Below are 14,175 nucleotides of genomic sequence, written 5' to 3' on the forward strand. Positions count from 1 at the left end.
AGAAATTGAATTCTTATAAAGCCACTGGTGGGACTGTGAAATGATGCAGCAGTCTGGCAGGCCCTCACAAAGTTAAATACTGACTTACCCTATGACCCAGCAATCCCACTTTTAGGTATACATATGCAAGAGAATGAAAACATACACCCACACAAAAGCTTATGTATGCATATTCATAGCACTATTCATAAAAGGCAAAAAATAAAAATAACCAAAATGCCCATTAACAAATGAGTAGATCAACAAATTGTGGTATATCCATACAGTGGACTATTATTCTGCCATTAAAAGGATTGAAGTACTCATACATGCTATATAACATGGATGAATTTCAAAAACATTACAGCAAGTGAAAGAAGACAGTCACAAAAAACCAGAGTCGATGATCCTATTCTTATGAAATGTCCAGAACAGGCAAATCCACAGAGACAGAAACTAGATGAATGGTTGCCTGAGGGTGAGGGGAAACGGAGTGACTGATGATGGGTTTTGTGTGGGGGCAATAAAATGTTCTAAAATTAGATAGTAATGGTTGTACAACTCTGAATATACTAAAAACCATTGTACACACGTTTAAAAGGGTGGATTGTATGTGAATTCTATCTGAATAAAGCTGTTCGAAAATTCAGCTTTTATCTGTAAGATATATCTTCAAAATTAACCTCCAAAAACAAAGGAACTGGTGGCAGGAGGCAGAGGGGACAAATTTCCCAAACCAGTTGATATTTCAAAATTTGTATTAATTATCTCCTTCTTCTCATTTGAGTCCTGACTTTAAAAAAAGAAAAACTCTGCCCTGCACTGTCAGGGTCGGATCCCTCTGGCTGGTTGCCCAGATGACTGGAATTCTGAGTGGTTTCTTTGTCCTGTGGACTTATAATTTCAAAAACAAAGCTTCTTTTTCCCAGTCTGCAAAGCTGAGGAATGGAGATGTCAGGGGGTCAACAAATAGGCATAGGAAGCCACTGTATCTGCAAAACAGCAGCATGCTAGAAGGGTTTGCTCTTTGGGGCTCATGTTCCTTGGAGATTTTGTTACTGATAGATGGACGGAGGCAGGTCAGAGACCATGAAAAAGTAATGTGGTGTTTGGAAAGGCCTCCGTGCCAGGAGTCTGCAGATGGTGACTCCTGACCAAGAGCTCTGATTCCTCAGAAAAACAAGAAAGATGATAGCCTTCTCACCACTGGGTTGACACACGAGTTCATGGCCCTGAGCCTATCCTGTAAACACGGAAGGTGGGCACCAGGCAGGCTGTCCTGGAATGGCGAACTTGGGGTGGCTCCGGGGGGGACAGAGTTTGAAAAGGGAAAGGGAGCATTGTCTAGTGGAAAAGAAGACATAGGTGTGTCGACTGGAGTGGTTGTCAGGATAAAAGGTAGTCGAAGAGATGGTTGGACAGCCGCACTCACTGACAAGTGTGGTCAGAAGCCTTGGGCCAGCAGCCCTTCGTGGTAAGTGGGCTGGTTAGGGTCATTGGAGTTGGACAACAGGAACAACTCACTAACTCTGCATCAAGGTACTAAAGATGGCCATCAGCAAAGGGGACAGACCTCCCCACCCCTCCTCTAAGTCTCCCTCGGGTTGACCTTTGCTATGTGCTCTGGATTCTTGAGTCTTTCACAAAGGCTCACACGCTCATAAAGTCCCTTGGGAATTATAAGAAACAAATCATTTTTGTGTAGCATAAGATGTGACTAGTTTTAATTTGATATATTACTAAAGACTGCTGTCAGGTTCATTTTGATCAGAAAAATGAAACTTTCGGTATCTGGTTACAAAATTCTGCCAGTGTATTTACAGGTTTTTCTAGCCTTTTTTTTTTTTTTTTCTCATTAAATTGTTCTTTATGCTTCCTCTCTTCAACCAGTGGTCTATTTTTCATATAAGTTAAGAAGGTAAAAATAAAACACAATGTAGAAATATGTCAGGGTAAACACTACTGTAGTATTAAAGTGGAAAAATATTTATTATAGTCCATTGATTTTCAGGCACGTATTTTCCAACTTGAACATCTCTGAAATTGTGGTATGTCTTACAATCAATGGCAGATTACATTCATTTTTTCTTATAAGATGATGCGTCCTTTGATCATGAATGTCTTGGATTTGATGAAATCTGGCAAATTATATTAGTGATTGAGCTTAGAAAATGCATTGTTCTCATTCTTTCCTGTCTGCCCTCAGATGTACGTGTTGGATAATTCCAAGCCTAACTTGGCATTGCAACCAGGAGCTTCTGCATCCCTCGCTTCCAAAGAGAACCAGTGAAACATCTTTTTGTTCTTGCAGGTTCTTATTGATTGACCACAAGCAGATCTTCCACCCTCGGATCTCTAACTACAAAAGGTGCAATGGGACCTTTCTCTCTTCCCCAGCCTTTCCATTCCTCCAGCCCCCCAGGGTCCTATACCCAGTTTGTGTGACTGTCCTTGAAGCTTTCCTGGAACCATACTTATCACCAGACCCTTCCCAAAGTGACTCATTAACATTGGTCTCTCTGATGGTGTCTCTGGGTAGGTAAGGGAGGGGGACATCCTCTTGCCCTACTATGGGGAGAGTGACTAACTCTTTTCTTGTCCTTTCCGGATAGGAACCACTGGCTCAATGACCTGTAAGGGTCATTTCAGCACATCCATTCTGTCCATCTCCAAGCCTTCACCATAGGGAAGAACTTTTGCTCTCAGTCACCTCTCAGAGAGCTCTCTTTATAGCTGAAGGTCCCTCTCATGAGTTACATCAAGAGTAACCTAGAATTATACCAGCAGTACACAGCCATGGCCCCCAAGCTACTGGCCCGCATCTCCAAACTCCTCATGATCTGCCAGAATGCAGGCATTTCTATACCAAAGGGCATCAGAAACATCTTTGAGTTCACTTGGGAAGAGCTCATCAGTGACCCTTCAGTGCCTACCCCGTCCGACATCTTGGGCCTGGAGGTCAGCTTTGGAGCCCCCCTGGTGGTGCTCATGGAACCCACCTTTGTGCAGGTCCCCACACTGAAGAAGCCACTACCTCCACCACCACCAGCACCACCATATCCAGTGCTGCTGGCAACCACTGCCAAGCGCTCCACCCTCACTCCCACCATGGCCCGTCAGGCGCGTGCCCAGCAGGAGACCCTGAACAGGTTTCAGCAGCAGTCCATCCACCTGCTGACGGAGCTCCTCAAACTGAAGATGAAGGCCATGGTGGAGTCTATGTCGGGTAAGCCCCAGATGTTTGTGTATGTGCCCACCACACCCACTACAGACAGGCATCTCAGAGGCACATGCTAGGAACAGGTGGCAACCGTGGGTATGCTGTAGGAATTGGATGCCTTCCCTCTGCAGCTCCTGGAATCATCCTCTCACTCCTCCCTGTTCTCCCATTTTTCCTGCCATTGCCCCACCTTTGCAGAGTCCAGATTTGAAGGTTAGCAATAGGAATGGTGTGAGGTCAGAGGCACTGAGGAGTAGTATTTGTGAGAATGATGCTGAGGTGGGGAGACAGCACCCATGTCCGGGTGGCATGTGAAGTTTTCAAATCAGGAGGGCGGATTGGGAAGTAGCCAGACAGAGCCCAGTAGAGCCAGAATGAGGGGGAGTCATAAGAATCAGGGTCCCAGGCCAGGCGTGGTGGCTCACCTCTGTAATCTCAGCACTTTGGGAACCCGAGGCAGGAGGATCACAAGGTCAGGAGTTCGAGACCAGCCCAGCCAATATGGTGAAACCCTGACTCTACTAAAAATACAAAAATTAGCTAGGCGTGGTGGTGCACACCTGTAATCCCAGCTACTCGGGAGGCCGAGGCAGGAGAATTGCTTAAACCCAGGAGGCCGAGGTTGCAGTGAGCCGGGATCATGCCACTGCACTCCAGCCTGGGCAGTAGAGTGAGACTCCATTTCAAAAAAAAAGAACCAGGGTCCTTCCAAAGTGAGGGTGCCATCCCAGGATCAAGGCCAGGACCTAGAGCAGCACCAGTGATCAAGACTTCTGGATGTTGCGTCATTTCAGAAACCAGTAGCATCGGTACCCAGGCCTATGGGTAGGAAGAGAGACAGGCAGAGGGAGGAGAGCAAAGCAACACCTGAAAGGTTCTGAGAGCTTGAGAGCCTTTCGCAGTAGCCCCCTCACCCCTGCATACCCTAGGAATAGTGCTCTACTCTACCCTTCTTTCCTGGGCCATTTACAGAGGTCCTTTACTGGAAGCATTAGCCCCGTGCTAGGAGGGACATGTGTTGCTTTCTCTCATTGCTTTAGTGGGTGCCAACCCCTTGGACATCACCAGGCGCTTTGTGGAGGCCAGCCAGCTCCTCCACCTCAATGCCAAGGAGATGGCCTTCAACTGCCTGATCGGCACAGCTGGGAGAAGTGGCTACAGCAGCGGACAGTTGTGGAAAGGTGGGTACTTGAGCTTCAGCCCTTAGGTGGGAAGTGCAAACAATATCAGCAGGAATGCAATGGAAAGGCAAAACCCCCAGTTTGAAGGTTTGACATTTCTAAGAATTGAGGTGGATGTGGAGCAACAGGTTTCAAATGCTATGGGTGAGTGGATGAATTGGTGCAATTCCCGTGGAGAGTGGTTTGGTGGTATCTGCTGAGTGGGCGATGGCTACACCTCACAACCCAGGAGCTCCTCTTAGAGGTTGTTCCCTAGAGCTGTGCTCTCAAGCTATGTGCAGTGAAAGACTCATGTTTAAAATGTCCAATCTGTTGTAGACCGACCCTTTTAAACATACGATAAATGTCACAGCAGTGTCAAGTTGCTGCACAGGCCTCTCAGTGCTCACCTTCAGCTTTTGTGCTCGCCTGGTCATGGCCTGTATGGGTCAGTGGCAGTCCACAGGCTGCACTTGAGTCATACAGCCCGAGGGAAGCTCTCACACATATTCAAGAAGTCATACAAGAATGTTTATTGCAGGCAGGCATGGTGGCTTATGCCTGTAATCCCAGCACTTTGGGAGGCCAAGGCAGTAGGATCCCTTGACTCCAGGAGTTCAAGACCAGCTTGGGCAACATAGTGAGACTCTGTCTTTAAATTAAAAATAAAAAAAAAATGTTTATTGCAGAATTCTTTGGAATGGCAAAAATTAATCCGAATGTTTATGAACAAGAGAAAAAGATATAAATTAAGGTCCATTTAGACAGTGGGACATAATGAATCATGAAAATGAGTGAGGCACTAAAGCATAGATATTCACAGAGAGAAATCTCCAATGATAGTATTAAGGAAAAAAAGAGGAAGCTATGGGATATTATTTTTCAAAGTTTAAAAGCATGTAAAGTAGTAATATATCGTAGGTATATTACACAAAGCACAGGTATAAAAACATGAAGGGGGAAATTTGAGGAAGTGATCTCTGGGGAGAGAGAAGGGGAACAGGATCTGGAAGACAGCAAGCAATTGAGTCTGTAATGTTCTTTTTGTTGCTTTTTCCTCACCCAGTGAACTCTGTCTCTCTGTCTCTCTCTTTCTCTGTGTGTGTGTGTGTGCATGTGTGTGTGTGTGTTGAGAACACAAAATCTACTTCCCAAGCAAATTTTGAGTGCAATACAGTGATATTAACTGCAGTCACCATGCTGTATATTAGTTCTCCAGAACTCATTCCTCTTATAAGTGAAAGTTGGTACCCTTTGACTAATATCTTCCCACTCCCCGGCTGCCACCCTCCAGTCCTGTGAACCACCATTCACTCTCTGCTTCTATGAGTTTGAGTTTGACTTTATTAGATTCCTCATATACGTGAGATCATACAGGATTTGTCTTTTTTTTTTTTTTCGGCTTTTCTTTTTTTCATTCAGCATATAATATATTCTAGGTTCACTCATGTTGTAGCAAATGGCAGGATTAACTTTTTTTTTTTTTTTTTTGGAGTGCAGTGGCACGATCTTGGCTCACTGCAACCTCTGCCTCCCAGGTTCAAGCGATTCTCTCACCTCAGCCTCCCGAGTAGCTGGGACTACAGGCATGCGCCACCACACCCAGCTAATTTTTGTATTTTTAGTAGAGACAGGGTTTCACCATGTTGGCCAGGATGGTCTCGATCTCTTGACCTCATGATCTGTCTGCCTTGGCCTCCCAAAGTGCTGGGATTACAGGCATGAGCCACCATGCCCAGCCCAGGATTTCCTTTTTTAATAGCTGAATCCTATTCGTGTGTGTGTGTGTGTGTGTGTGTGTGTGTCTGTGTGTGTGTGTGTCTGTGTGTCTGTGTGTGTGACATTTTCTTTATCCATTTATCCTTTGATGGACACTTAGGTTGTTTCCATATCTTGGCTATTGTGAATAATACTGTAATGAGTATAGGAGTGCAGATATCTCTTTGAAATACTGATTTCTTTTATTTGGATAAATACCCAGAAGTGAATTGCTGGATCATATGGTAGTTCCATTTTTAAATTTCGGAGGAACTCCATACTGTTTTCCATGACAGCAGCACCAGTCTCCATTCCCACCAGCTGCGTCACTTTACAGTATCTGACCCACCATACTACTAGAATAAGAAATCCATGTTACATTTTTGGCTAATAAAATTAAAAGTAAACAGTTTAAAGAAGAATCTCTCTCTCTCCCACTCCAGAGTCCCTCGCAAACATATCCGCCATTGGGGTGAACTCGCCTTACCAGCTAATCTACCACTCTTCCACAGCCTGTCTGAGCTTTTCCCTCTCTACTGGAAAAGAAGCCAAGAAGAAAATAGGTAACAATGGTTGCTATCGAGACCTCATAGCCTACCATTCATTAGTGGTGGCAGTGGGGTGGGGGATAGGTTTCTGTCTACCCTGTGTAGGTTGGTGGGATGGTTTGATTTGGTCTTCTGATTGGAAGGATACATAGTGGCTCCACCTGGAGATCCAGCAGCTGTCCACACAGATTTGCTCATGGAAAGGTTATCACAGCCAGCCCTATCACTGCATAGCACGGGCTCATCATTTCAGTTTGCTCGTGCCCTGCTTTCCCAGTGATGTGGTGTCCCTCCCCTGGGACAACATCCCACCAAACCCATCTCTTCCACCCCCTACAGTATCCCAAACTCACGCCTCTGCTCAGACAGCTTTGTCCAGTCACGCAGCAAGTGAGGGAACTAGTATCTGAAGAGAGGCATTTAGATATCAAACCTGGTAGACCTCAGTTGCACATCCCAAACTGGGCAAGTTTGTGTGGGCAGGAAACAAAGACATAGAAGATACTCCTATTCTACTGAGGAAGACACACACAGGAGAGGCTTCAGGAAGAGAACAGGTGGCAGATGAAGACAAGCAGTCTAACAACACCTGCTCAAGAAGAAGCTCAGAGGAGAGACAGGCTGGGGCTGCAGAGAGCAGGGAAAAGCCTGGCAGAACTCCCAGGTCCACCCTGCTAGCCATGACAGATGGGTTGTGGGGACAGGGTAGGTAGGAGAGGACCACGTTCCTGAAGGTGGTGAGAGGGGGTGGATGGTAGGCAGGAATGCTCAAGCTGTCCAGTTGATTCCCACTGACACTGGAGGTAAGGCTGGAAGCCAAGGAGCTTGGATTTCCTCTATGCCCCCACCCCTGGCTGGCTGTGTGACCCACCTTCCTCAGCCCTCACCTCCATGTCGGTAAAAGGGAGATGGTCATCATGGGCGTGCCTTGTATTTCATCACTCACCATATCAAGCTGATCCTATACTCTTTCCATTAATGAACAAACGGTTATTGAACACTTGCTAACTGTCAGTCTCTGTACCAAATGCTGGGGATACAGATGTGGACTTGTAAGACAGAAAATGCCTTGCTTAAAGGAGCTGACCTCCTCAGCTTCCGGGCACGGAGTAGCTTCGGCGGCTGCCACACCTTCCTGACTGCTTTACCTGTGTTGATATGTGCTTCATCTCATTGTGGTACAATAACCCACAGCACCATTGCCAGCACCCCACTGCATATGCGCCTGGCTTGGTACTCCATTACCATGTGCCCTCCTGAGCTGGCCCTAGATCTGGCCCTGTGATCCCACAGTCAGTTTGAGGGAAAAGGAAGTACCCTCAAGACACCTGGTGATTTAATGACTTTTTCTGCTTAATGAACCTGAGGGTGATGTCTTGAGCAAGGTTGTTTCAAAGCAAAAGTTAAATACAGAAGTCCTCCTTATCCAGGGTTTCCCCTTTCTGTGGTTTCAGTTACCCATGGTCAACCACAGTCCAAAAATATTAAGATATTTTGAGGCAGAGAGAGAGAGGGACCACATTCACATAACTCTTTTTAATTTTAAATTTTTGTGGGTATAGTTGGTATATATATTTATGGGTTATGTGAGATATTTTGATACAGGCACGCAGTAATCACATCAAGCTAAATGGGGTGTCCATCACCTTATGCATTTATCCTTGGTGTTACAAACAATTCAGTTGTGCTCTTTTAGTTATTTAAAAATATATAATTAAATTATGTTTGACTATAATCATCCTGAATGCTATCAACTACTAGGTCTTATTCATTCTTACTATTTTTTTTGTATCCATTAGCCCTTCCCACTCCACACTACCCTTCCCAGCCTCTGGTAACTATCTGCTCTCTATCTTCATGAGTTTAATTGTTTTAATTTTTAGCTCTGATAAAGTAGAACATACGAAGTTTGCCTTTCTGTGCCTGGCTTATTTCACTTAACATAATGATCTCCAGTTTCATTCATGTTGTTGCAAATGACAGGATCTCATTCTCTTTTTATGGCTGACTAGTACTCCATTATATGTAGGTACCACACTTCTTCATCCATTTATCTGTTGTTGATTGATACTTAGATTGCATCCAAATCTTGGTTATTATGAAAGGTGCTGCCCTAAACATGGGAGTGCAGATATCTCTTTATTATACTGATTTCTGTCCTTTCAGGTATATACTTAGGAGTGGAATTACTGGATTGTATAGTAGCTCTATCTTTATTTTTTTGAGGAACCCCCAAACTGTGGTTGTGCTAATTGACATTCCCACCAACAGTTATGAGGGTTTCTTTTTCTCCACATCTTCACCAGCATTTGTTGTTGCCTGTCTTTTGGACAAAAGCCATTTTAACTGGGTGAGATGATATCACCTTGTAGTTTTAATTTGCATTTCTCTATCAGTGATGTTGGGCACCTTTTCATACACTTATTTGTCATTTATATGTCTTTTTTTGAGAAGAATGAGTTTGAAAGCTCATTCAATCAGATTATTAGATTTTTTTTTTTTCCTATTGAGTTGTTTGAGCTCCTTATGTATTCTGGTCATTAATCCTTTATCGAATGGGTAGTTTGCAAATATTTTCTCCCAGTCTGTGGTTTGTCTCTTCACTTTGTTGATTGTTTCCTTTGCTGTGTAGAAGCATTTTAACTTGATGTGATCTGATTTGTCCATTTTTGTTTTGGTTGCCTGTGCTTGTGGGGTATTACTCAAGAAATCTTTGCCCACTCCACTGTCCTGGAGAGTTTCCCCTAATGTTTTCTATTAGTAGTTAATAGTTTGTGGGATTTGGCCTGAGATTTAAGTCTTTAATCCATTTTGATTTTATTTTTGTATATGGTGAGAGATAGGGGTTCTTCTGTATATGGATATCCAGTTTTCCCAGCACCATTTATTGAAAAGATTGTTCTTTCCCCAGTGTATGTTCTTGGCACCTTTTTCATAAATAGGTTCATTGTAGATGTATAGATTTATTTTGGGTCTCTGTATTGTGTTTCACTGGCCTACGTGTCTGTTTTTATGCCAGTACCATGCTGTTTTGGTTACTATAGCTCTGTTGTATAATTTGAAGTCAGGTAAAGTGATTCCTCTAGTTTTGTTATTTTTATTTATGATAGCTTTGGCTATTCTAGGGCTTTTGTGGTTCCATATAAACTTTAGGAATGTTTTTTTCTATTTCTGTGAAGATTGCCATTGGTATTTTGATAGGGATTGCATTAAATCTGTAGATTGCTTTGGGTAGTACGGACATTTTAACAGTATTTATTCTTCCAATCCATGAACATGGAATAGCTTTCCATTTTTTGATGTCATCTTCAGTTTTTTTGCATCAGTGTTTTATAGTTTTCATTGTAGAAATCTTTCATTTCTTTGTTTAGTTCGTGACTATTTTAAATGGAATTACTTTCTTAGTTTCTTTTTCAGACTATCCACTGTTGGTATATAGAAATGCTACTGATTTTGTTATGTTGATTTTTGTATCCTGCAACCTTACTGAGTTTATCGGTTCTAATAATTTTTTGGTGGAGTCTTTAGGTTTTTCCAAATATAAGATCATATGATCTGCAAACAAGGACAGTTTGACTTCTTCCTTTCCAATTTGGATGCCCTTTATTTCTTTCTCTTTTCTGATTGCTCTAGCCAGGATTCCCAGTACTATATTGAATAATAGTGGTGAAAGTGGGCATTCTTGTCGTGTTCCTGATTTTAGAGGAAAGATTCAGTTTTTCCCCATTCAGTATGATACTAGGTATGAGTCTGTCATATATGGCTTTTACTGTGTTAAAGCATGTTCCTTCTATACCCAGTTTTTTGAGGGTTTTTATCATGAAGGGATGTTGAATTTTATCAAATGCTTTTCCAGTATCAGTTGAAATGGCCACAGGGTTTTTGTACTTTATTCTGTTGATAGGATGTACCACATTGATTGATTTGCATATGTTGAACCATCCTTGCATCCCAGAGATAAATCCCACTTGATCATGATGAATGATCTTTTTAATGTGTTGTTGAATTCAATTTGCTAGTATTGAGGATTTTTGCACCAATATTCATCAGTGGTATTGGCCTGTAGTTTTCTTTTTTTTGATGTGTCTTTGTCTGGTTTTGGTATCAGAGTAATACTGGCATCATAGAATGAGTTTATAAGTATTCCTTCCTCCTCTATTTTTCAGAAAAGTTTGAGTAGGATTGGTACGTTCTTTAAATGTTTGGTAGAATTTGACAGTGAAGCTCTTGGGTCCCAGGCTTTTCTTTTCTGGGAGACTTTTTATTATAGTTTCAATCTCGTTACTTGTTATTGGTCTGTTCAGGTTTTGGATTTCTTCATGGCTTAGTCTTGGTAGGTTGTATGTGTCTAGGAATTTATCCATTTCTTCTAGATTTCCCAATTTATTGACATATAGTTGCTCATAATAGGGACTAATGATCCTTTGAATTTTTGCAATATCAGTTGCCTCCTTTTTCATCTCTGGTTTTATTTAATTGGGTCTTCTGTCTTTTTTTCTTAGTCTGGCTAAAGGCTTGTCAAATTTGTTTAACTTTTTTAAAAAACAGCTTTTGTTTTTATTGATCTCTTGTATTGTTTTCCTTGTTTCCGTTTTATTTATTTCTGATCTTATCTTTATTATTTCTATTCTTCCACTAATTTTGTGTTTGGTTTGCTCTTGCTTTTCTAGTTCTTTAAGTTGCATCATTGGGTTGTTTATTTGAAGTTTTTCTTCTTCTTCTTCTCTCTTTTTTTTTTTTGAGATGAAGTCTCACTCTGTTGCCCCAGGCTGGAGTGCAGTGGTATGATCTCAGTTCACTGCAACCTCTGCCTCCCGAGTTCAAGCCATTCTCCTGCCTCAGCCTCCTGAGTAGCTGGGATTACAGACGCGCACCACCATGTCTGGGTAATTTTTGTATTTTTAGTAGAGACAGGGTTGCACCATGTTGACCAGGCTGGTCTTGAACTTCTGACCTCAAGTGATCCACCTTCCTTGGCCTCTCAAAGTGCTGGGATTACGAGCATAAGCCACCGTGCCTGGGCTGAAGTTTTTCTTCTCTTTGATGTAGGCACTTAACAGCTATAAATTTTCCTCTTAATACTGCTTTCACTGTATCCCATAGGTTTTGGTATGTTGTGTTTCCATTGTCTTTTGCTTCAAGAATTTTTTTAAATTTCCTTCTTAATTTCTTCATTGACCCACTGGTCATTCAGGAGCATGTTGTTTAATTTCCATGAATTTATGTAGTTTCCAAAATTCCTCTTCTTGATTTCTAGTTTTATTCCATTGTGATCAGAGAATATGGTTGCTGTTATTTCAGGTTTTTTTTTTTTTTTTTAATGTTTTAAGACTTGTTTTGTAACCTAACATATGATCTAGCTTTGAAAATGATCCATGTGCTAAGGAAAAGAATGTGTATTTTGCAGCCATTGGATGAAATGTTCTGTAAATATCTATTAGGTCCATTTGGTCTATAATACAGATTAAGTCTGATGTTTCTTTGTTGATTTTCTGTCTGGAAGATCTGTCCAATGCTGAAAGCAGGGTGTTGCTATCTCCAGCTATTATTTTATTGGGGTCTTTCTCTCTCTTTAGCTCTAATAATATTTGCTTTATGTGTCTGGCTGCTCCAGTGTTGGGTATATATATATTTATAGTTGTTACATCTTCTTGCTGAATTGACTTATTATATAGTGACCTTCCTTGTCTCTTTCTATAGTTTTTGTTTCAAAATCTATTTTGTCTAAGTATAGCTACTCCTGTTCTTTTTTGATTTCCATTTGCGTGTAACATCTTTTTTTCATTCCTTTATTTTCAGTCTATGTGTGTCTTTATAAGTGGAGTGTGCTTCTGATCATGGGGTCTTATTTTTTTATCCATCCAACAACTCTATGTCTTTTGATTGGAGAGTTTAGTCCATTTACATTCAATGTTATTATTGATAAGTAAGGACTTACTCCTGCCATTTGGTTGTTCTCTAGTTGTTTTGTGGTCTTATTCTTCTTTCCTTCGCTCCTGTCTTCCTTTTACTGAAAGTGATTTTCTCTTGTGGTATGATTAAATTTCTTGTTTTTTATTTTTTGTGTACCCATTATGTGTTTTTTGATTTGAGTTTACCATGAGGCTTGCAAATACTATCTTATGACTCATTATTTTAAGCTGATAATAACTTCACACTGTTTGCATAAACAAAGAAACAAACAACCAAAGAGAAAACTAATAAAACTCTACACCTTAACTTCATCTCCCCACATTTTAACTTTTTGTTATTTCTATTTATATCTTATTGTACTATATCTTGAAAAGTTGTTGTAGCTATTATTATTATTATTATTTTTTGAGACGGAGTCACGGTCTGTCATCCAGGCTGCAGTGCAGTGGCACGTCTTGGCTGACTGCAACCTCCTTCTCCTGAGTTCAAGCAATTCTCCTGCCTCAGCCTCCCAAGTAGCTGGGACTACAGGCGCATACCACCACACCCAGCTAATTTTTGTATTTTTAGTAGAGATGGGGGTTTCACTATGTTGGCCAGGCTGATCTCGAACTCCTGGACCTCAAGTGATCTGCCTGCCTCGGCCTCCCAAAGTGCTGGGATTATAGGCGTGAGCCACCACGCTGACCTGTAGCTATTATTTTTTATGGATTTGTCTTTTAGTCTTTCTACTTGAGATAGTAGTAGCTTACACACCTTAGTAACAGTGTTGTAATATTCTGGTTTTCTCTGTACTATTACCAGTGAGTTTTATACTAACACCTTTTCTTTCTGATTGAAGTACTGGCTTTAGGATTTCATGTAGAAGAGGTCTGGTGTTGATGAAATTCCTCAGCTTTTGTTTGTCTAGGAAAGTCTTTATTTCTTCATGTTTGAAAGATATTTTCACAAGATATACTATTCTAGGGTAAAAGGTTTTTTCCTTCAACCCTTTAAATATGTCATGCCACTCTCTCCTGGCCTATAACATTTCCACTGAAAAGTCTGCTGCCAGACAAATGGAGCTCCATTGTATGTTATTTGTTTCTTTTCTCTTGCTGCTTTTAGTATCCTTTCTTAGGATCCTTGACCTTTGGGAGTTTGGTTATTAAATGCCTTAAAGTAGTCTTCTTTGGGTTAAATCTGCTTAGTGTTCTATGACCTTCTTGTACTTGAATTTTGGTGTCTTTCTCTAGGTTTGGGAAGTTCTCTGTTGTTATTTCTTTGAATAAACTTTCTACCCCTGTCTCTTTCTCTACCTCATCTTTAAGGCCAATAACTCTTAAATTTGCCCTTTTGAGGTTATTTTCTAAATCTTGTAGCCATGTTTCATTCTTTATTTTTTTTTTTTTTGTCTCCTCTGACTGTGTATTTTCAAACAGGATGTCTTCAAGCTCACTAATTCTTTCTTCTGCTTGATAAATTCTGCTGATAAAAGATTCTGACTAATTTCTCAGAATGTCAATTGTATTTTTGAATCCAGAATTTCTGCTTGATTCTTTAAAATTATTTCAGTCTCTTTAAAAATTATTTATTTATTTATTTATTTATTTATTTA

The 14,175-nt window shown here is 41.2% G+C and overlaps 1 protein-coding gene across 3 annotated transcripts in view; it reads left to right on the top strand.

The window, feature by feature from the left end:
* The window catches only part of LOC105542198 (chromosome unknown open reading frame, human C3orf20), a 94,833-nt gene that overhangs the window by 5,316 nt on the left and 75,342 nt on the right, over nucleotides 1–14,175 (top strand). The window contains exons 2-5 of one of the 3 annotated variants that reach the window (XM_011983635.1): nucleotides 2,186–2,347; nucleotides 2,592–3,205; nucleotides 4,240–4,380; nucleotides 6,561–6,680. In XM_011983635.1, coding sequence (XP_011839025.1) covers nucleotides 2,728–3,205; nucleotides 4,240–4,380; nucleotides 6,561–6,680 — 739 coding nt within the window. In that variant the 5' untranslated portion in view covers nucleotides 2,186–2,347; nucleotides 2,592–2,727. The remainder of the gene's footprint in view (nucleotides 1–2,185; nucleotides 2,348–2,591; nucleotides 3,206–4,239; nucleotides 4,381–6,560; nucleotides 6,681–14,175) is intronic. The other 2 variants (XM_011983636.1, XM_011983637.1) reach the window with 2 other exon arrangements.

This window comes from Mandrillus leucophaeus, unplaced genomic scaffold (assembly GCF_000951045.1).
Source record: "Mandrillus leucophaeus isolate KB7577 unplaced genomic scaffold, Mleu.le_1.0 Scaffold252, whole genome shotgun sequence".
Classification (NCBI taxonomy): domain Eukaryota; kingdom Metazoa; phylum Chordata; class Mammalia; order Primates; family Cercopithecidae; genus Mandrillus; species Mandrillus leucophaeus.